The sequence below is a fragment of the Globicephala melas genome, chromosome 8, assembly GCF_963455315.2.
Source record: "Globicephala melas chromosome 8, mGloMel1.2, whole genome shotgun sequence".
In the NCBI taxonomy this organism is placed as follows: domain Eukaryota; kingdom Metazoa; phylum Chordata; class Mammalia; order Artiodactyla; family Delphinidae; genus Globicephala; species Globicephala melas.
In genome coordinates this window covers 69,569,985-69,593,417 of record NC_083321.1, presented here as the reverse complement: position 1 = coordinate 69,593,417, position 23,433 = coordinate 69,569,985, and the positions used below count along the sequence as shown (strand labels likewise).

Here is a 23,433-nt window from a genome sequence, read left to right as displayed (position 1 = left end):
TAGTGCAGTCAGCTCCCGCGGCGCGGCCCACAAAGGTGGTGCATTTTGTGAAACCAAGTTTTCAAGGAAACCCTACTGTCAGGAGAACATTCGCTTTGCCTACAGCCCCAAAAGAGGAAAGAGAAGAATCGAAAATTTTCTGAGCAATGAAAACACGTTCTTTTTCTTCGCTCCCCCACTGAATGAACGCTTCTGCCTGCTGGCTCATAGCTTTCTTTGTACCAGAGCTATGAATTTCCTGCCTATTCAGTGGGATGAATGAATGAACAACACCGTTAATTTTACTAAGCACTTAAGAAACAGCGTAATATCTGCACTCATGAAGATCCAGCAAAACACTCTGAACTATAAAACGATGACTAAGATAAATATTATAGCATCCAAGTTTAGGGTATAAAGGGTAAGTATCACAGTGGCCTCTTCAGGTTTATCAATGAAGCAACTGAGGCATCTACTTCTACCTTGACTTAAGGAGTTTTTTTTCCCTGATGGCTTGAATTTGAATTTCTGGATTTTGGCCTTCATTTATGTAATTTAACTTTTATTCAGCAAAGTTCTAAATAGGGCATGGGTGGGCTGCTGACCTAAGGAGAGGAGGCAGTTTTGAGAGAATTTCTAGATCACAGCAGTGCAGTGGTGGTGCCCCAGCCCAGTGCCATGTAAGTTACAAGATGTTAGGGAATAAGTAGACTTGCTGGGAATGGGGCCATCCTTTCAGGTGTTTTTGATGTTATGCCATTTGGATTTATTGTGCAGAACTTTTTCATTGAAAACCAAGTACAGATTGTAAAAGCTTCTATAAAAATGGTTTCATTTAGGTAGTTTCAAGTGGCATTACCTGCCCACCCACAGTGACAATTTGGGAGCTGAATGGACAGCTCTAGGTGCTCTGGCTGTACCCATCAACCTAGTGATACTTTCTCCTACACACCAAAAACTTTTACAATGTTTTTATAGAATCATTTTTCAAGCTAGTTAAGCAAATTGTCTTTGAAATTAGAAATTTCAGTGATTCTCCACTCTTATTTTTAATTAGAAAGAAAAAGCTATAAATGCATGAATAACTTTTTTCAACCAAAGGAAGGAAAGGACATATTGGCTTTTCTTTTTATGCAATTCAAAAATCTATACCTTTATGCCCATTCCTCCCCAACTTCAGTTAAATAAGACATCATAGATAGAGCCTAACATTGTGTTTGGCATTTGGTAAATGTTAGCCTACTTGCTTGTATCCTCCCCCCACTCCCACTTTTCCCTTAGATCCTTCAGATATTCCAATTAGAGCAACTTTTTACTGGCAGAACGGCTCAGATCTCATGAATATCAATTTCCATTGTGTCCACTTATCTTGGTAGGGTGCAGGACCACAAACTGTCCCTACTTCAGTCATATCTTGGTGTATGCGAGGGGATACCAAGCAGAAGGTTGTGGCTGGATCAGTGAAAAAGTCATGACTTACCTACAAACTATATGCATTTATTCACCGGGCAATGGTTTGTTCTTGCTTAAAAGGGATGGAGGGGAGGAGGCAAGAGGAGGAAAGGCTTTAAGGGAAAGTAATAAAGCCAGGTGTTCTCATTTATTCATTTAGCCAACTGGGAAACTGGGATGAAAAACACTATTTCTACCTTTCAGAATCTATGGAGAGGAAGGGATCTTGGAAGGTTTTGAGAAGGTGGTTCCTGGAATAATTAGGAATGATTAAAATGGGGGAGGAAGAGGGCTGAGACATTAGTCTAAACAGAAGAAGCAGCATATGCAAAGGCCAGGCAGTGAGAACCAGGATAGTAGGTTAGGAATTACAAGAGTTTAGTTTGGCTAAGGAGATAGGGTTTTATCCTGAAGCCTGTGGAGAGTCCTTGAAAGGCTGTAACAAAGCAAGGGAGCAATATAATGAGATTAGTATTCTTTTTAAAATTTATTTATTTTATTTATTTTAGTTTTGGCTGTGTTGGGTCTTCGTTGCTGTGCGTGGGCTTTCTCTAGTTGTGGTGAGCGGGGGCTACCCTTCGTTGCAGTGCGCGGGTTTCTCATTGCGGTGGCTTCTTGCGGAGCACGGGCTGTAGTTGCACAGGCTTCAGTAGTTGTGGCTTGCGGCTTCTAGAGCGCAGGCTCAGTAGTTGTGGCACACGGGCTTAACTGCTCTGCGGCATGTGGGATCTTCCCAGCCCAGGGCTCAAACCTGTGTCCCCTGCATTGGCAGGCAGATTCTTAACCACTGTGCCACCAGGGAAGCCCTGAGATTAGTATTTTTAAAAACTCATTTGTGGGAGGAGGTGAGTATACAGAAGAGGACGTGAGATGGGCTTCTGGTGTGGTGGCCATGTTTATTGATGTGGGCACTGGTTAATGGGTGTGCTTGGTTGAGGAAATTCATCAAGCTGTATGCTTACATATGTAATTTTATGTATGTATATAATATGTCAGTAAAATGTTGCTAAGAAACAAATCATTCCGTCATCACTAAAGAATGAGTTGGATATTAGGGACCAGGATAAGAGTAGAAGTATCCAGTCCAGTTAGAAAGCTCTTGCTGTAATTCAGATGTGAAACAAAAAAAGCCTGAACTAAGACAGTAGCTGTGAGGATGAGATTAAATTAAAATTAAAGGAGAATAGATGCAGAGGTACTTAGGAAGCCAGTCTCTTTCTCCAGGAAGCCTTCCTGGACACCCATATGAACACATCCAGGGTAGGTTGCATGCCCCTCCTGTGTGTGCCCATATACACATCTTTCAGAACATCATTGGGCAGCAATCATGGCTGTTTCAGTCAAACTCCATCTCTTGCACAGAACCAGGCACCTAGTAGTATTCATCATCTCAATGAATACTTGAATGAATGAATGAATGCTCTTAATGTATTATTGAAATGATCTTTTGGTATCACTGTTCCCCAGCTAGAAAGTGGGCCAGTATCAGGAGAAGCTGACAATATGAATGACTTGCTGTGACCTTAAGAAGCTCCTTAAGCTTTCCGTGTAAAATGCTACACATGTACTAATCAGGACCCCGGGGACAAGCTTCGGAAACTCCATCAGATTAGGCTGGGTCTCGGGGCTTCCCTGGTGGTGCAGTGGTTGAGAGTCTGCCTGCCGATGCAAGGGACACGGGTTCGTGCCCTGGTCCGGGAGGATCTCACATGCCGCGGAGCGGCTGGGCCCATGAGCCATGGCTGCTGAGCCTGCGCGTCCGGAGCCTGTGCTCCGCAACGGGAGAGGCCACAACAGTGAGAGGCCCGGATACCGCAAAAAAAAAAAAAATTAGGGTGGGTCTCATTGGCCCAACCTGGACAGGGTGCTCATTCTCGAAGCAATCACTGTGGTCAGGGGATGTGGACTCTCTTTACACCCTCTTCTGGATCTAAGGGGTAGAATCAGTCCCATATAAACCTCGTGGACTAATAGTGGGGTGAAGGTAGTTGCCCAAAGGAAAAAGTGAAGTGCTGTTCCTTGAAGAAGAGGGAAGGGATGGTGGACAGAGGCCAAAACAACGTGTCTACCAGCCTTGTGCAAGGAATTATTATTATTCTAAATGAATTCTAAATCAATTTAGAACTTTAAACATTCTATGATTCTTTTTAATTTGGTAACAATAAACAAATGTTTCTTTTGTGTATTTAAAGGCCTCCCAGTTTCCACAAAATATTACACAGGAAAAACTGGATCTCAGTCTCAAGCATGATGACAAAGTCAGGTATCAAGAAGGGCTTTTGGCCCCTGAATTTGCTAAAGATGTGTAGAGGGGAGCTCCAAAATTCAAGGCTCATTTTTTTTTCTTTTTTTAAAAAATACGGAACACTTCATGAATTTGCATGTCTTCCTTGTTCAGGGACCATGCTAATCTTCTCTGTATCGTTCCAATTTTAGTATATGTGCTGCCAAAGCGAGCATTCAAGGCTCATTTAATCAAGATAGATGAGGGCTCCATGCACAATGGGGCCAAGAATGGCCTATTCAGTTCCAAATTCTCTGGGGGCAAGAACCAGGCCAACTGTGGTTCCTCGAAATCTAACTCGTGCTTTGTTCTTCCCCAAGGAAAGAATTCATCTTAAGCCTGTCCTACTGCTCCTCGCCAGAGACAGTTGCTGTTTTCCAGGGACGCCTCAGAACATGTTCTGACTGCCTTGAGTCTGCCCGCAAGCACCAAGCTCGGTCAGCTGCAGGTGCATGAGAAACAGGCTACCCTCAAATGGGTGGCTGTTTTTCGCTGAGATTTCTGTGGCTGAACATTGACCTGCCAAGTATACTTCAAATGTTTTTCTTGAAGAGATAAAAGGGCAAAGTTCCTCCCAGTATCACGTACTTACCGGGAAATGGGGAGCAGCCAGTGAGCGGGTGCAGCTGGAAAAGCTAACCCGTATGCAAAAAAAGATGGGCTTATTTCTTTCGTCAGATACAAGTGCCAATTTTTTTTTATGTGCCAATTTTTTTATGCTAAAATTTCCCCATCTTTGGCCAGAGGATTCGTGGTGGCTCCTAAGTCCTTTGGATATGACCTATTAATTTTGGAAACTTCCCTGTTTTCCGTACGAGATGTTCCAAATTCATCCTGGAGATTTCCTGCCTCAGATCTGGAATCAGACATTCCTCCAAGGAGCCATGACTTCTTTTTTAATCTAAGTGATTTTTTTTTTCCTTTGGGGGTGCGTGGGCCTCTCACCGTTGCGTCCTCTCCCCTTGCGGAGCACAGGCTCCGGACGCGCAGGCTCAGCGGCCATGGCTCACGGGCCCAGCCACTCCGCGGCATGTGGGATCCTCCCGGACCGGGGCACGAACCCGTGTCCCCTGCAACGCCAAGCGGACTCTCAACCACTGCGCCACCAGGGAAGCCCAATCTAAGTGTTCTTAAAAATCAACTTTATTGAGGTACTAGGGGTTAGGATTTCCATATACGAATTTTGGGGAGACATAATTCAACCTATATTCAACATGGGGAATTTTTTTAAATGTTATGAACAATATGAATTGTTTAACTTACCAGGTTTTCCTTTCAATATTGGCTACCAGAATCAAACTTGATAAACTTTAAATTAGAATTTAAATGAAAGAATATAGTGAAGTAAATATCAGGATCAGGGGAAAAAGACACAGCTTAATGATCTAGGCACACTTACAATAGAAAGACCACAAATCTCATTGTTAAAGAATCTGAAGCCGTAAATCTTTTTACGTGCAGGCTCAGCGGCCATGGCTCACGGGCCCAGCCACTCCGCGGCATGTGGGATCTTCCCGGACCGGGACACGAACCCGTGTCCCCTGCATCGGCAGGCGGACTCTCAACCACTGCGCCACCAGGGAAGCCCCATAAATCTTTTTTGAAACTCCCCAGAGTATAAAGAAATAAAGGGTTGCTGGGGAAGGAAGAAAGTAAGGCAGACAGGCAGTTAGAAAGAAAAGAACGAAGGAAGGAAGGAAAGATGAGAAGGAAGAGAGGAAAATGAGAGGGAGTAAGAGGGGTGGAGAAGAGAGAGAGGAACAGAGACAGAGAGAGAGAAAGAAAGAGAGAGATTAGGAGCTAATCCAAATCTACATTGTTGGAACACAACTAAATCTTAGGCCCAATGACGTTGCACCCTACCCCCATGTCCCTGGATAATTAGTTTTGGTATATTTTTCTTTTTCATTTTCTCTTTACATATTGTAATATTATTTCTTAGGAAATAGGTAATACTATTAAATAAGAATATAGAAAGCCCAATTAGAGTTTCAACACAATCCCAGCTGCAGGGGAAATCCTAATCTCTTTGCTTTTTAGCATTCCAAGAAGCAGTCCTTTCTTTCCCGAGATAATTTTCCTATGCTCTGTTTTGTTTTGAAGATATACATAAAGAACACAAAACTTGGGCTTCCCTGGTGGCGCAGTGGTTGAGAGTCTGCCTGCCGATGCAGGGCACATGGGTTCGTGCCCCGGTCTGGGAAGATCCCACATGCCGCGGAGCGGCTGGGCCCGTGAGCCGTGGCCGCTGAGCCTGCGCATCCGGAGCCTGTGCTCCGCAACGGGAGAGGCCACAACAGTGAGAGGCCCGTGTAGAACACAAAACTTAAGCACACAGCTCAGTGCTTTTTACATGCAACACACACAAACTCTTACTTGTGTAACAACTACCCAGATAAAGATATAAAACACAACAGGATCCTTCATGCTTGTTTCTAGTCAATAGTTCCCAAAGGAAACCACTATTTTTCATAGTTAAATTTATCATTTTCATTGTTTCTGACTTTCATATCATACTTAGAAAATCATACTTCTCCACCCCAATATTTTCTTTAAAATCTGCCCATATTGTCTTCTGTTACTTTTATTGTTTTATTTTATTTATTTTTAAATTGAAGTATAGTTGATTTACAATGTTTCAGTTGTACAGCAAAGTGATTCAGTTATACAGATATGTGTATATATGTGTATATATATATACACACACATATATGTATTCTTTTTCAGGTTCTTCGGAAGCTACTATTTTGACTTCTGTCTCTATAGGTTAGTTTTACCTGTTTTTCAAAATCTGTACGTGGATTCCTCCAGTATGTTCTCTTTTGTGCCTGGCTTCTTTTTGTCATCATAATGACTGTGAGAGTCACTGGTCTCATATGGCTTATTCTTTTTTGTTTTCTTGTATCTTTCCACTGTATAAATATATTACAATTTATCTAGTCTCCTGTTGATAGACATTTGGGTTGTTTCCATTTTTAGGCTATTTTGAATAAAGCCGTCATAAACATTTTTTCACTGTCCTTTTAAGTGGCATCATCTATTGTACAGGCACCATAAAAAAATATGGGTTTGTATTTAAGAGATATCATTACCATTTACCATCAAAAGGGTATCTAAAAAGAAAGAAAACAAAGCTAAAAGTAACTGAGACATGGCAAGAAATAAAATATATAAAATCACCTTGGTGCGGTCAGGGAAGATTATTTCATAGCATTTACTGTGTTTGTCTCATATATACAGCACATATTTACTATATAAAAATTTTTTAATATAGAAAATATAAAGAAGAAGATAAAGAAAATATTGCTCCTCCCCCAACTCCATCCCCAGATAACCACTGTTTGTATTTGGGTATTTAACGAATATACAGTATAATATAGTTTATATACATATGTAGTTTATATATATTGTGTATTGGGCAGAAGTAGAGTGGAAATGAGGAAGGAAATCCTTGAGCACGTGTTTGTAAAGTAACCCTGAAAGCCCAAGTGCAAACAGGGCATCGTTTCTAATGGGTGAATAAAAATCAATACTCCCCAGCCTCTGCTCCTTTTGTGTGGCATCCTAATATACATGCAGAAAGGTTGATTGTAAGAATCTGGGGGAGGTTAAGTGTTTAGATTCGTAAGCATTGTAAATGTTTTACCCCATTTTCAGGTAGTTTGGGGTGTTATATTTCTTGACTAATTGAAGATGTAATCTCTCCAATTTTAGCCACTGGCTCACAACACTGATTTTTAAGTAGCCAATGATGAGAGAGTTCCATTAACATGGTGATGGCTGGAACTGGCTTACATGTAGGATCTCTTAATGTGTATTAACTAAATGGAAGTTTTTGTATTAAATCTGGAAAAGTTTGGATTTTGACTCAAGAGATTATTGACTGTTTCACAGTGTAAATATTTTTAAGTAGGGAACAGATATACCCAGTCAACAAATCTTTGTTGAGCTGACTTGATTTATTTCATTAAATCTGAGAAATAAACTTGAGAACCACAAATTGGAGGAAGTTTTCAGATGAGCTTAAGAGAGGAAGGAGAATGAAACGTGTATAACCAGAATACTAGGAAAAAGAACTTTTTAAGTGGGTGAGGGGGTGTAAGTAAATCACAACAGTTATGTATAAAATGAAAAATCTGAAAAATCCAAAGGTCCAAAACATAGAGTAATAAATGCAAAAATAAATAGTTCAAACATATAAACATTTTTAATATAATTATTCAGTTATATTTTAATGAGTGGGAAATTATATGTTGTGTTACATATACCATACAATGTGATTCAAATATTTCCTATGCATGTAAAGTAAAACATGCATAGGAAAAAAGAATAAAAATATATCAGCATGTTATCAGTGGTTATTTCTGGGAATTGAATTACAGATGGGTTTTTTTCCTTTATTTTTCTTTATTTTCCAATTTTTCTATACAGTACATATGTTACTTTTGACAATTGGGGGGAAAGGAAGGTTAGGGGTTTTTTCTCCTTTTTAACCTCTTTTTACCCCAGTAGTATTATAGTATTTGTAAAATGGCCCCCTCCCTTTAAAATCTCTTCATAAATTTCCTGGCTCCTTACTATTTAGTGGACAAATTCTAGAGAAAGGATGAGCTCTACCAAGGCTAGCATTAAAATGGTTGTCTCTGAGTCAGAGACTTTTCATCTCTGCCATTCACTTACTAACCTTTACTATACCTGTAATTTTTTTTTAATGGATGACCATAATTATATTACAGTGAAAGGTTAACATCTATAATGTTTTCCTTGAAGTAGACTCAATAAACATGCCTTTGTTTTATCATATTTGACATACTTAATAAAATAAGCTGAAATAGAAGCCCAGTGTATCCTACCTGTGACAACTAAAAATAAATATATTTTCCTCCATTGTTTTCAGGTGCTTAGCAAACTTTACCAATAGTCTTTCATTGCTTTGGATTAATTTATAGATAGGAACTAATACCAATAATAGGAATTACAGGCTAATATAAATGTTTTTAAACACATCTAAACCGTGAAACAAGCGTGGGTTTCTTCTGTTTTTTCAGACCTCAGGAGAAAGAGGTTTCTTCTCAATGGAAAAATTGTTCACTTTATCCTAGAGTAAAGAAATGAGTGAACAAACAAGTAAGTTTTTACTTTGGGGAAATGCTTTTTAATTCCAACCCCGTTTTCATCTAAAATTGATTTATTTTTCTTAACAGTGCTTCATTTGGTAGAGCAGAATATAAAAGCCATACCCATGTGATTCAAGTAACTGGAGAAACCTCGGTCTTCTAGACCCTCATTACTCAGAGTATAGTGTCTGAACGTGCAGAATCAGCATCACCAGGGAGCTGGTTAGAAATGCAAAATCTCAAATCCCAGTCCAGATCGACTGTATCAGAAACTGCTTTTTGATAAGATACCTATGTGATTTGTAGTCACATTAAAGCCTGAGAAGTGCTGGGCTGGACAACTTTATTATTATTATTTTGTTGTTGTTACATGCCACAGAATAAGAAGAAACTGATCAAAGTAAATGACTCAATCTTGTTAGTATGATGAAAGCAGGAGAGGCTTCCTAGTCTCTAACCAAAAACTGTTTTAGAATTTAGAACTACAATTAGATGATCATGATTCTAAATTTAAATTTTAAATGACGTGTATTAAATGTTGGAGGAGTTACAACTACAATGATCGTGTTGTTCATGAGAAAAAGGAAAAAAAGCACAAGTGAATAGGAAAAAGATGACAGTGAGGATTGCCCAAATTATCTACCTAAAGTACACTTTATAGGAGAGGTTTCTGGAAATATTGTATTCCAAGGAAAACCTCTCTTTGAAAGCATCAGTGTGTATATAAGATATACACAACTTTTCATGACTCACACACTAAAGTCAATGGGTTCCCTTGCTTTTCCTTCTATTGTTTACATTGTTTCATTTAGCATTTCAAAGAGGGAAAACCATATACTTTTGTGGAGGGGGAGACGTGTGGGGTAGCAGCAAGAAGGTTCCGAACATACAGGAGGCATTCAACATGTATGTATTTCCTGTTTCATCATTCGCGCGGTCATTCTTGTGACTGATAGTGATTGAGCACCTACCGTGCCAGGTACCGTGCTAAGTGCCAGACAAACAGTGGTGAGTGAAAGAGACATGGGTCCTGCCTTCATTGGGTTTCTGACAGTGTTTGAATTAATACCGACCAACTTTTGAGAGTTATCTGTGGGTTTTGTTCATCTGTGCTATTGCTGTCTTGCATCTAACTTTCCTAATTGATAATGAGAAATATCTAATTCTCAGTTATCAGCTAATTCTTATGGATTCATCAGTTGTGATTTGTATAGCAGATAGTAGCAGTTTAAATGCCAAAATGCAGCTGGTAACTTACAGAGATGAAGCTAAAACATACAACAATGTCAGTTACATACGATAACATGACCACTGTAAGGGCTTGATGCAGGCTGGAAATAGAGGGCTGAGGGCCGCTAGGAAGGTATGTGGATGAGTATCAATGAGCGGGAGCTGCGAATAAGTTTCTCCTAAACCGTATGGGTGAAAGTAATGTAATTATGGTCAAAATCAAACATGTATTTTTTATTATATGCCCCCAATTGATAAATCGGGTAATCTGTTGCACTTCTGTGTCTTCAAATGAAGGTAATTTGTTCTTCAAACCAGTCTTACAGCATTTAGAAAATCATCTCTAAAATAAATTGCTTTGTGAGTTTTCTTGGAATGATGGATTTGCCCACTAGAGCTGGGACCTGACAAATTGGGTGGAAAGCTGAAATAAACAGCCCCCACTGGGCAAGTGTCCCAGACTTGGGTGGAACAACCATTACTTCAGGTCACATCTCTGTGGATTTTGCATGTAGTTGACTCCCAGGTTCCTAACCCTGAATTCCCATGGCCCTGGCATTTGTGCCTGTTTAACCACTACTATTCCACCCTTGTTTTCTGATGAGCAAATTCTCTGCCATGATGGCCCAAAGGTTGAAGCATAGTCTTGGAGTCAGATGGAAACAGGCCTGTAGTTCTGGCCTCACTACCCCCTAGACATAATATCTTGCGTAATGTAATGTCTCCAAGCCTCAGTTTTCTCACGTGAAAAATGAAGATTGAAACTCTCATCTCATGTGACCCTGTGGATTACATAACTATAAAAGACTGCCATGCCTGGCACATGATAAATGGTGGCTACTACTTTATTATTATTAAACCCAGGTCTCTATTACTGGTTCCTTTTCGCTACACGAATCCCTTTAAGTAACAAGTTTTTTGTTTGTTTATTTTTTCACCTTGTGTCCCAGTCTTTCGTGGCTGTATTTTCCTCCTACTGAATCCATATTCTGGAGGCTTCCTCCCTGGGGACCCCCCTCTTTTGTGGCACTTGGGCTGAGCCCTCACGCCATTCCAGATTCACCAGACAGCCCAGTTCCTGTGTACCGTTGGCTCACAGAGTTGGTGGTGCCTCATGACTTCTACTCACTAGCTGAGTGACTTGGGTAAATTATTCAAACCTTTTTGTGCCTCAGTTTCCTCATCTGTGAAATGAACTGTACTTGTTTCATGTGATTGTTGTAAAGATTTAATATATAATTATATATGAAGAATCTAGAATATGAAGTGCTATATAGCATTTGCCAGTATGACTCATATCTTGGTTAAGAGGACCCAAGCTTGGCACTTACCCACTTCTTTCCTCTCAGCCCAGGGTTCCCTCCCAATTGTAGAGCTGTTTTCAGGACTTATAGACCCAGTTGTATGTCCGTACACTACCTGGACACTGCTTGTGCTTCCATGTCAGAACCCCTGCCTTCTCCACATCCTGCCACAAATATCGCTGGCAGACATCGGCTGGGACAGTGAGGAATGAGTAATAGCTTTTCTCCAAACATAATGTCTGTGAGGAACAGTCTACTGGGGCCAGCCTTGGTGGCCTCCTACCTAAAATAGGGTAAAACTAATGGAACCTAGCAAAGCAGTTGCCTTATTCTTCCTGAATTCCCTCGTCTCCCTTTCCTCATTTCCACTAGTAAACGCAGATCATCTGTCTAGAAGAAAGGACAGTGCAAGATTCCTTCCCACTGAGCCTGTGTGCTGGAAGGTCTTCTGTGGATAAAAAGGAAAGGAAAGAGTCAGGAGTATAACTCAAGAGTGTGAACTTCTATTGTATCCGTGGGGTAAATTGGTTACTTAAACTATTACTATTTAAGTTCCCCAATGAGGCAATGTAGCTAAACTACAAGTAACCTGAGAGAAGCAAATCAAAAGAAGATTGGCTTTTGACTGAGAGCTGTAAATAAAGCATATACCACTGGTTTATAAACCGCTCAGTATCCTCCATGCTTGGGGTGGAAGTCAAGGGTATCCAGGTCTTACTTCGTAGCCCGCCGTGCCTCGAATAGTACTTGGCTTGTGGCAGTAAACTGTTTCTGCTCGGCAGTCCTGGCTTCAAGCCTCCCACAGGGAGATTCCTTTCAATGCTCCAAATCCCTTCCAGGGCCACTGTCAATATTTTCAAAAGCAAGGTAATGATTATTAGCTCCTTCTCTTTTCAGCACAAAATGTTCGTAAAGTATTTACTTGGTGACTATTTTCTTTAGCCATTTGGGTGGAGGTTTATTTGGTTTGATTGATTAAACCACCCAAGGTCTTTAGCCTTTGTTTAATCTGTAATTCTAGCTCATTCATTGAATTATTCCCTATGCAATTTAACCTCTACAGTGTTATTAATTTAACCTGCCCCTAAAGAAATAGATGAAAAGTCAATTAAGAAATACAAATAGCAAGATGCAGAGAAATCAGGAATAAATAATCATTAATATATGGACTTCATCAGCAATCTTATCTGATTCTGCTTTAACTCCTGGAAGCACAAATATTTCCAAAGATAACATAACCCAAAGTTACCAGAGTAATTCATCCAATAGATCCAATAATCTTCTAAACTAGAGGTTGTTTAATCTCCCCCTTGAAAGAAACAGTAAACTCACTGGAAAACAGCATAACAAAATATTTGTAACGTGATGTCTATGCACTGTACGAGGCAAATTATAGTCCTAAGTCCTGATACCATCAATAAGTATTGGTTTAGTAATGATTTGCACTGGGCTTTTCTCCATATCCTAAAATCACATGTTTAGATTCTGGGAATCAGTTAACAAGCATTTAGTGAAAATCTACTGTGTAGAAAACTGTAACCCAAGTCAAACAAAGAAGTGAATTCAGGTAAAGGCCATAAGTCGTTTTTCCCATTTCTGAAGCTGCAAATGTCAATGCCCAATATTCTCCACAGATCCAAGTCTGCCCACTGGCATACACACTGACATGATCCCTCCCTAAAGGAGTCTGTACCATGCAATGGGTAGGGGCACAGCCTTTGAGTTCAGAGGAGATCTGGGTTTCAGTCTCTGCTCTACCACCTACCAATTCTATGACTTTGGGCAAGTTATTTAATCCACGATGTCTCAGTTCCCTCATGGGGATGACAATAATATCTACCTTGAAGGATTATTATAGCATTTGGATGAAATGAAATGCTTTGTACTCAATAAATAGTAGCTTTTTTTTTTTTTTACAGGGACGATGATTTTCCTGTACAAGCATGGACTCAGATTCTATTTCCAGAGGCACAGTCACTGAGCTGACTCACCAGGCTGAATGTCAGTCCTTTCCCCTCCTTCCTGGCTCCTGAACGGAGCGGCTGGAGCTATCTGTCAAGATTCGTTTCCTCCCTCTTCTTCAAAGGCCTTCAAGGAAGACTCCAAGACTCCTTCTGCCAAGACCTTACAAAGTTCAAGCTTTTCCTTATATCTAACCCAAATCTTCCCTTACTGATCAAGCCAGTTTCCTTTCCTGCCCCGTCTAGAGAGAGAAAAGGGTAACAAACTCTCAGATGTAGGAGTCCACGAACACTTATTCAATACCCCCCGTGACACCCTGTGAGAAACCAAGAAAATAGATTTAGCTTTGTTCCGCATTGTGGGAAGGTCTGGTAAATGGAAAATGGTTAAAAATCCAGAGGTAGAACTCTGTAGAAAACCCACATCAAATTAAATAGAATTGTACTAGTCTAATCCAGTTGGCTCTTTCAGATGCAATCACATTTATGGCTTAATAGAGAAAATAGCTGAAATGTAAATGTATATGCCTAGAAAGGCATGGGGAAAAAACCCTCAAAGCAAAATGTTGTTATACATAAGTGTTTACTGTACTTGGGGATAGAGGGTGCTGGGAAAAGTAGCATGACTTTGATTGGATAGGATATTTGGATGAAGACATTACGGAAAGTGATATATTCAACTGGAGGAAAAGAGGACCAAAAAGAAGTGTGAATATCCTTTGAAGCAGAGGCTTCTTTAAAGGGAAATTCAACTCTCTCAGCTCTGGGCAAATGCTTTCCAGGAGGAGGAAGGAAGACAAAGGGGGGGTGTGCAGAACGGGGCCAGAGAGACCTCAATGTTGGCGGCCTAACCTGAAAAGGAAAAGGGCAGTAGGCATAAGAGAGACGCTAAGAGAAAGGAATCAAATCCTTTCTTGAAGCTCGGAATCTTAGAGATTCTTCTCTCTCCTCTTCTCATGCCCCCAAACCTCTTCTACTCAAACACCTTTTTAGGTGTGTCTTTATCCTGAATTTTAAAGTTACAAAACCAAGTCTTTACGCTGAAAATTTTAGCCAATGGGATCTGACCTGGTCTATCAGAAGGTCGCCCTTTAAAAACATTCTTGTTTCCCCAGCTCTCAGGACTGTGAATAAGGAACATGGGAGCTTGAAAAGCCAGTTTAGAAACATATTGTCTATGCTTCCTTTGTATAAACATGGTCAGAGGAAGAAAATTTTAAGTAATTAAAATTTATGTTTGGTGACTTCTAAGCTCAGTAATTATCTTTTTTTGGGGAATTATCTTGACATGTCTTTGGTGTCTAGTAAGTTCCTTGTATATTGTAGGTACAAAAACATTTTTGTTGAATGAATTAATGAATAGCAAAAATATCGACACTTGCTGGGAAATATTTCACATTTCTTAAATTTGTACTAAACATAATAAACAAACCAGACTCAACGTTAAGTGTGCATGCATTCAGGCACATATAGACACAAATGAATGCATCTGAGAGTACACTCTTGAAATTCATTGGGAAAGGAAATGTATAAGAGAACACTAGTGAGCTTCATTAATCAAATTTTTCATGACTACTATAAACTCTGCAGGTTTTAGCCTGAAAAATACAAAAGCCCTTGCAATTTGAAAACATTAAAGTAGTACATTACTGTATTTCCACATGGTCCTCTATAGAAAATTTTCAAAATGTAGAAATAGCTTTAAAATAGATGGCAAAATGAATGCAATAGTCCCATAATGCATGTCTCATAAACCTAACTCTTCTTTTTAAAAAAGTTGTAAGGAGGGGGAAATCTTCAGGGAACCACTAAGAATATATGAATTGTGAGGTTAGCTAAATTCTTACTTATCCAGAAGGCTCCACGGGTGGCCCAGATTCCATTTACGCCTGGCAGCAGATCTGATCAGAAAATTGCATTTTTTCCTTTCATCATTTCAGGATGATGAGACCCTGTAGATCCAGGCCCCTGTGCTTGGGGCAGGAATGTGTAAAGCCTCTGAAACCTCTTCTACCTCAAGTTTGAACTTAAACCTGGAGAAGATCGTGACAACTTTGTTGTTACTGAAGAGAATACTATTTGCTACCAGTACAGTTTCAAATCTTTTTTCCTCTAAGAAAACATAATCTTATATTTTAAAGTATATCCCAATGGCTAAGAGCAAAGACATCAGCTTCTGATGAGCCTACATTCAAGTATCAGTTATTCCACTGTGTGACAACAGGCAAGTCGTTGTACCTCCCCCAAGCCTCAGCTTCCAGAGCTGCAAAATGGGAATAATAATGACAGGGACAGAGTACAGGGACAAAGTAGGTGATTAAATAGTTAATCCCACGAAGGGATCATAAGTAAAAAAAAATGTATGGGAGACCCCTCTAAGTTAAATGATCACGCAAGAAAGCAGGCTTGCTTAACAACAAAACCAAGTGGGCTTGCTTAGCTCCAAAACCATGCAACAGAAGCATTAGACGTGTCCCCAAACAATAAAACAGTGGTGGAATGAGACCCACATCCTGTCCAGTGAGGTCAGTAAGTTAATGATTCCTAGGACATGCTTCTCTGTGCACACTAAAGACAAAAATACAAGGAAAAGGTGACATTAAACTGAAACCTGAGATGATTTACCATATTTTAGTCTATGTAACTGCCTTTTCACTTATTTCCATTGCTGCACGATAGTCCCTGTTTGACCATGTAGGGACAAGAAAACTCCTGCCCAATGTGGAGGAGGAACTGACGATGGAAGCTTGATGTCTACCCTCCCCACTTTTCCTTTGATTATAAAACTGCAGCCCACTAAGTTCTTGGCGTGCCACCCCTCTTGCCCACCCACTTGTAAATCTCACAAGTGTCCTATACTAATAAACTCTTTCCTTGCCTGTCACTCTGTCTCTCACTGAATTCTTTCTGCACGGAGACAGAAGCTCTACCAAGCTCTATGCTCTACTAAGTCCCAAAACACATTCTGCAGTTTCAATAAGAGCACGGGGTCGTTGCAAAGATTGAAAGAGGTAATTTGTAAAAACTTTCATGTCCAGGAGACACACTGTGAATGATGGCCAATATAATAAGTAAATAAATAAAATTATTAATGATTACCTCCATCATCATCATCATCATCATCATTAGAGAGACTCCCTTCACCCACCTACCCCTCCCCTTCTCACTGAACCCATATAGCTCTACGTCAGGAGCCTGGAAGGACTCAAAAACCCATAGAAGGGAAGGCTTAGAGGCCTGGCAGTCCATTTTTCTTGTTGTCACTGATGCCATTCCCCAGACCCAAGTATGGGGCGCACAGTAACAATCACCTGGGACATGTTGGCCATTGCAAGGTCTTCACAGCTCTTATTAACTGTTGTCATACACGACCACAAGAACAGGTGGGATAGCTCAATCACCTGAGGGTCCCTCACTGAACGGCTTTTTCCTGAGTCCCTTCTTGCTACCCAAATAACAATATTGTAAAATAAATGTAATGTTCACTGTTAAACATCCTTAAAACCTAACTTCTGGATCTTTTGACATTTGGTTGATATTGTTCAACCCAAAGAGAAGAAACTTTTGACCTTTTACCAATTTCATTCAACCAAAGGAGAAGAAAAAGGACAGAAATAACTTAAGTCCACTGCTCTGGGGTACTTCCATTATTGTCATCATTAGCTCCATCGGAAGTAAAACATGCTATCTTTTAAGTTGCTTAACTTCAGAACAAATGCCCCTCAATAGACGGTACGATTGAAACCAGGAGATTGAATTTGACCTTCAAGATCACTGCATTTGACCTTCAAGAAAAAGGTCATTTGCAATCCGGAAAAGAACAATTTCCCTGCACTCATGGAAGCAAAAGCCTATTTGGGATGGGTGAAGGAGCAAACGATAAGTAAAGAAGTGAAGACAATGAATGGGTCAAGCATACTTCCTCCTAACATCTGGGAATAGCTACTATATAAGTCATACAAGCCCCTCAGAGTTTTATGCAGAATTATGGGTGTATGTGACAAGGTGTGTTTTCCAGCAAGAGAGGCCATAGCTTTCTTCTGATATTTAAAAGAGTGTGTCACTGAAAACCTCCTTCTAGAAGGTCCAGTGGCTGACCCGAGCTGCCAGCCCTCTGGGCTAGGCTGGAAGAGTGTGACACTCTCCTTGGGTGCTAGTTTCCTATTCTGGCCAAGGACGTGGGGATTCCAGCCATTAAAATAAGGAGAAGAAGAAAATGAAAAGAAAAAATATAGTAGGTTTTTGTTTTTCATCAATAGAGCCCTTTAAGACTTAACCTTACAGAATCAATCCTCAGCTTTGAAAGATTTTTCTAGGCTAAAATAGCACCTCCGTGCGACCTCTGGTGGATGTTATTAAAAATGCAGCCCCCCATGCCCCCCAAGCATTCTCCATTTTATATGAAGAATATTTGAAAACACTGCTTAGAAAAATGAATTTTTATAAGCCGAATGATTTTTCCTAATCATTTAGACAGTCTCATAATCAAATGTATCCATTAAGGATAATACAACATCCAACTAGTGTATAAATCAGCTTTTATGTAATCTCTGAAAACAATGAAGGTGACCCAAAATATAATAGTATTAACTTAAATATTTTTTTTAATCACCAGGGAAGTAGTATATGTAGATTGTGGTTCAGAGAAGTAATTTAGTAGGTCATTTTGCATCCATCCATAAAGTTCAAACTCTAAGACTTTAAACTTTCCTTCAAGACACTATATGATCATATGTATATGTATAACTGATTCACTTTGTTATAAAGCAGAAACTAACACACCATTGTAAAACAATTATACTCTAATAAAGATGTAAAAAAAAAAAGGCACTAGATGAACAGAATGAGCCGTTTTGTTGGTCTCTCTTTCCGTGAGAATGGGTGACACAAGAAGCCCTAAAAGGTGTTTCTATGCTGGTTTTAAAACATAAAGTGGGAAAACATTTTTAAAAAAAGAAAAAAAAAGACTTATTATAAAGCTATAGTAACAAAGACAATGTGGCACTGGTATTGAGATCAATAAATAGATCAAGAAGACCAAATGAAGAGTGAAGAAATACGAAAAAAAAAAAAAGTGGGAAAATACACCATGGAGTCTGAAAAGATGTACCTCTGGGCCTGCAGCATCTTCTCTAAGGAATCCTTAGTGAATTGGGGTCCCACCAGACTGTTGTACAACAGTCCTCCTCAGAAAATGTCAACTTCTCTGAGTATAGGAGTTGTGCCTTACAGTTCTTTTATATCTTCAAGCAACTGCTGGTACCCAAGAGGGTTGCAGTAAAAACCTGATGGTTTGAAAAGCATGAAATATGCACCTAGCAATCAGAGAAGGAACTATGAAAATGAGGGGCTCCAGCAGTTTCAAAATAACATCTATGAGGAATTCTTGAGAGCACATCTTTTTTCAAATGAACCATCAGTGCAAGCTATCAGCGCCCAGGCCATGTAACTCATATACCATGTGTATGTGGGATAAAATCCTTGGCTGCTTTGACCAATTTAAATGACTTCGATTCTTCTGGGTCAGTGATTTGCAAAGTGGGGTCCCTGGACCAGCATCTTCAACGTCTCCCGGGAACCTGGTAGAAATGCAAATTCTTGGACCCCACCCCAGACTTTTTTTTTCTCTTTTTAAAAATTTATTTATTTATGTTTGGCTGCATTGGGTCTTTGCTGCTGCGCGCAGGTGAGAGAGGGCTACTCTTCATTGTGGTGCGCAGGCTTCCCATGGCAGTGGCTTCTCTTGTTGCGGAGCACGGGCTCTAGGCGTGTGGGCTTCAGTAGTTGTGGCACGCAGGCTCAGTAGTTGTGGCGCACGGGCTTAGTTGCTCCGTGGTATGTGGGATCTTCCCGGACCAGGGATCGAACCCGTGTCCCCTGCATTGGCAGGTGGACTCTCAACCACTGCACCACCAGGGAAGTCCCTCATCATCTTTTAAAGAATAAACCTGAATTGTAGTAGTGAGCCACTAATGGACATAGGACTTTTTCCTGTCCTCTAAACCTGCCCCCACAAGACAACACTGCTATAGTTGAGGATGGATTATTTGTTCTGAGTACTTTAGCTACATTGCTTCTGCTCACCCCGGGGAGCGCTGCATCATTTGAGCCCTTCCATCTCTCTAATCTGTCCTGTCAGCTTCTCTCTCTTGCTCTCTGAGCTCCAGCCACATGGCCCTTCTGTCCATCCCCACATGGAAGCCTTTGAACATTCTATTTTCTCTGCCTGAACTGCCTTTCTCCTAATTTTTTTTCCCCGGGTAACTTCTACCTGAATTTCAGGTCTATGCTGAAATGTCAGTTCTTTAAGGAAACCTTCCTTGGCTCCACAATCTTGAAACGCCCCTGGTTACTTTTTCTCATAGTACTCTCCTCTTTTCTTTCATTTGATTTATTGCAATGTGTGTGCAGCCTCATTTCCTTTATACACAATTATTTGTGTAACTATTAGTTTACCATATGTCTCCCTTACCAGGCCATAAATACCATAAGAGCAGGGATGTTGTCTGTTCAGTTCATTCGAGTCCTAGAACAGAGTTTGACATAATAATGGATGCTCAAAAAATGTGTGTTCAAGTGGAACTAAGCATTGTTCAATTAGTGAAAGATTCTTCTATAGGCATGTCTGCGCACGCAGACTTGTGAACAACAGGGAACCAGTATTTCTAGTCCTAGTGCCCAGAAGCCCAATCCAAGGAGCCATGGAAAACCTAACTAAGCAACACAAAGATATGGCAGGTGTCATCTTTTCCTGACTAACCGATAGGGAACACAAGTAAATAAATTTGACTTGTGTGCAGACTGACCCAAATAAGGCAAAAGACCTGCTGCGTATGGCTGTGGGGCTGGTTCATTCCTGGTCATGAGACCCAAACACACCCTCAGACATGAACAAGGCAGAGTTAGATACTTTCTGCATCTTGTTTCCCCTAAATTAGGAGTCATATGAATAAGAGATGAGTGAGGGTCAGAATTACTCTAGCTTAACTTTGGTTTACACTTTTTTGGTTAAATCATGATCTTCAGGCAGAAAAAGGGTTTAAGAAATGTGGTTAAGAAAGAGCTGTAATAGTTCGGAAGAGAGGAAGAGATCACTTGCTCTAAGTTCAAGTCTCTTGACAAATTTCAGCCCTTCTGTTATGAGAATTTACAGAGGAAATCACCAAAGGTTTTGAGGAACTACGAAAAATGAGACAGTAGTAAAGAGCTAGTATAGGCAGATATTCCCTGCTCCAAGAAAGACAGACAGAAAGAAAGAAGGCAAACAAGCTGGCTAATAACAATTGCTACAATTTATCGAATGCTACCATGCCCTAGGCATCTTACATATATTATCTCTCTTCCTGACCATCAACCTATGGGCAGGTATAATTATTCCTATTTTATAAATGAAAAAGTAACTTCCAGAAATCATAAAAATTAAAAGCATGCCTACCTAACTCTCTCAAGTCAAGTTACTAAACTAGACAAATTAGGGAGACGCTGTAGCCACAGCGTAGTACGTGCATTTCAGCAAGGCATTTGATAAAGTGCATTTCTCTTTGGCAGAGAGTGCCCATGCCAAAGATGCTGACTGACAGATCAGGGGCTTCTAGAGACTCTACTTGGAACTGTTGGGATCACCATTTAATTTGTTAATTTGAATATAGGAACTTTCAGCAAACTCACCAAATGTGAGAATGGCACAAACCTGGTGAATGGTTTATGTGCTGAATGGCAAACTCAGGACTCAAAGGGCCTTCTACATCTAGAATGACGTGCTAAAATTCATAGGACGGTATTGTTGGGGATACATATAACAACCTGTATTTAGGACCAAACAAAGGAATTGCATAAGCATAGGACGGAAAAGGCCTGGGTCAAATGTTTTCAGTTGGACAGGGGGGGAAAGAGAAACTAAGGATGTCATAGACTGCGTTTGTTACGTGTGTTAATAATATAATGTGTCTGTCTCAACAGCTCATGTAATTTTAGATCCACCTAATAGAAGTATAATTTTCAGATCAAGGGAGGTTATAGTCCCACCACATACACTAACCTGATTGTACTGGATTCAGTGATTTAATAAAATGGAGAATACTGGGATAGTTCAGCCAGTGTGGTGAAAGCACTACAAATTATTTTAAAGGTAACACTGAGAAAAGAAAAAAAGAAAGGTAACACGGAGTCTATGAAAGATTTGGTGGGTGCTCAAATAGCCACCACTATATAATTCAAAAATGTTTCAGTGGGAAAGCACCACATTTTATCTGTATATTTGGGAGCAGATGTGTGATTAGGGAGTAGAAGCTGTACAGAGACTGGGGACCTTTCCAAAAACTAGAGATTGAAGACCTTTCAAAAAAAAAAATTGAAAATTGAATGGATACTTTGTGCAGGTGTAAATATTCTGTCTCTATTTCAGCTGAGGCCAGGAACTCAGGAAGGCTGAGGCAGGAACTCTTTATATGCCCCCCACCCTGACTTTGTGAGCTCCTGAAAGTCTGGACACCAGCCTTAATTCATTACTCATTTCCCAGCAACCAGCCCAATGCCTGACATGCAAAAAGGACTCCACAGCTGTCAAATTGGTGAGTGAATGGTTAAGTCCACCTTTTACTCCTACAGTCACAGGGAATACAGAACCTTTCAATTATAGCACCTTTAACAGGAAAATTCCCAGGTAGATAGAATTTTAAGTCGGCGTAAGGAATTACTTAAGTATACTGAATACTTATATACAGTGAATTTAGCTGCTCTAGACAAGGTCTCTGCGTGCTGTTGACAAGAACAGGAACGAGGTATCATAATCAGGCACATTGTGGCTGATGCTGAGGGAAGAGGTCCTTTTACCAGGTGGCAACAGTTCTGTGGCTCCTCGAGGGGTCTCCGTGTCCCAGGAGGAGGGTGCGTGGTCGCTCGAGGAGCGGAAGCTGAGCGGCTTCAGAACAACCCTCGCTCCTCTGTTGTCCTGGCACAGAGGGAGCCACGGTGCTCTAGAGAGGCAATCAGGGAGGTGCTGCAAAAGGGCTGGGAACGCTTGCCTTCCTCTTTGGCCTATTATTTTCATCTTCATCATTCCTTACCACCTACTGAAGACATGTGGGGCACAAAGGGCTGTGAAATATCTGTAAATTTATGGAAGAGCACTTGGACCTAGCGTGGACTCAACCATGTTGGCTGTGACTGTGAACCAGAACTGCTTTTACTTATTTGAATGTTGTTTGTGTGTTTGGCAGGGCAGGGAGGAGACAACAGCAGTGTGTTAAAACGTGGCCCATAATTGTGAGATTCTAAAAGGATCAGGTAATCATAATTTATGAACTGATAATCCAAGAGATGGGGGTTTAAATGTCTGAAGGATTTCTCCAGCACTGAGTGACGGTAGGCAAGTCACTTCCTTTCCTCTAGTGTAGACCTCAGTTTCCTGGTCTGTAAAATGAAGGAATTGACAAAAATGATCTGCATATTTCCGTGTGTGTATATAATTTATGTATTTAAAATATAAACTTCATAGTTTTATTATGTGTAAAATTTAAATATTACATTTTACACATTTTTATAATTTAAACATATTTTTAAATATATTTAAAACTTAAATATATATTATATTTTACACATTTTTATAATTAAGATATATTTTATAATTTAATATTTTTAATATCATATGTATGTATATATACACACACACAATTTTTTTCAATACCGTCCAGGCCAATGCCACTACCAATTAAGTTGGAGGATACCTGGACTCAGGTAGCCTTTTATGAAGGAGGGCTTGGGGAAATGGACCAGATGCCTTCGGCCACAAAACCATCACCCCTGCCTTTGCCAAAACAGCAGCTCCGCCCCCTCCCTCCAAAACCTTTGCGGCTTCAGCTAGTCTTAGTGCGGTTTGCCCCAGTTCCCCTTTCACCGCTTCTCCTCGCCCACGTACCTCCCGCGGGGTCCGAGGCTGAAAGAGAACTCACACTGCTTCCGGGACTCCTGGGGGCCGCGGCCTCCGGTCTCCCCGCGCACCCCGCATCCCAGGCCTGCGGGCGGCAGAGGCTGCTCGCCGTCGCGGCCCGCCTCGGGCATCGCCACCGCGGTCACCGCCTCCTCCCCCCTCATGCCGCGGGGGTCTT

The 23,433-nt window shown here is 40.6% G+C and overlaps 1 protein-coding gene and 1 non-coding gene across 2 annotated transcripts; both read right to left on the bottom strand.

Annotated features, from left to right (window-relative positions):
* Positions 1-61: 61 nt before the first annotated feature.
* Positions 62-23,433, bottom strand: C8H11orf97 (chromosome 8 C11orf97 homolog). The gene is made up of 4 exons (XM_060304346.1): positions 23,244-23,433; positions 22,160-22,302; positions 12,085-12,210; positions 62-99 (listed from the first exon to the last, which is right to left on the bottom strand). Exons 1-4 carry the CDS (start codon positions 23,417-23,419, stop codon positions 62-64), a joined length of 483 nt encoding a protein of 160 aa, XP_060160329.1. The 5' UTR covers positions 23,420-23,433.
* On the bottom strand, positions 3,785-3,891 carry LOC115867547 (U6 spliceosomal RNA). Its single transcript, XR_004045178.2, has one exon. It is a non-coding gene; the product is annotated as a U6 spliceosomal RNA (small nuclear RNA).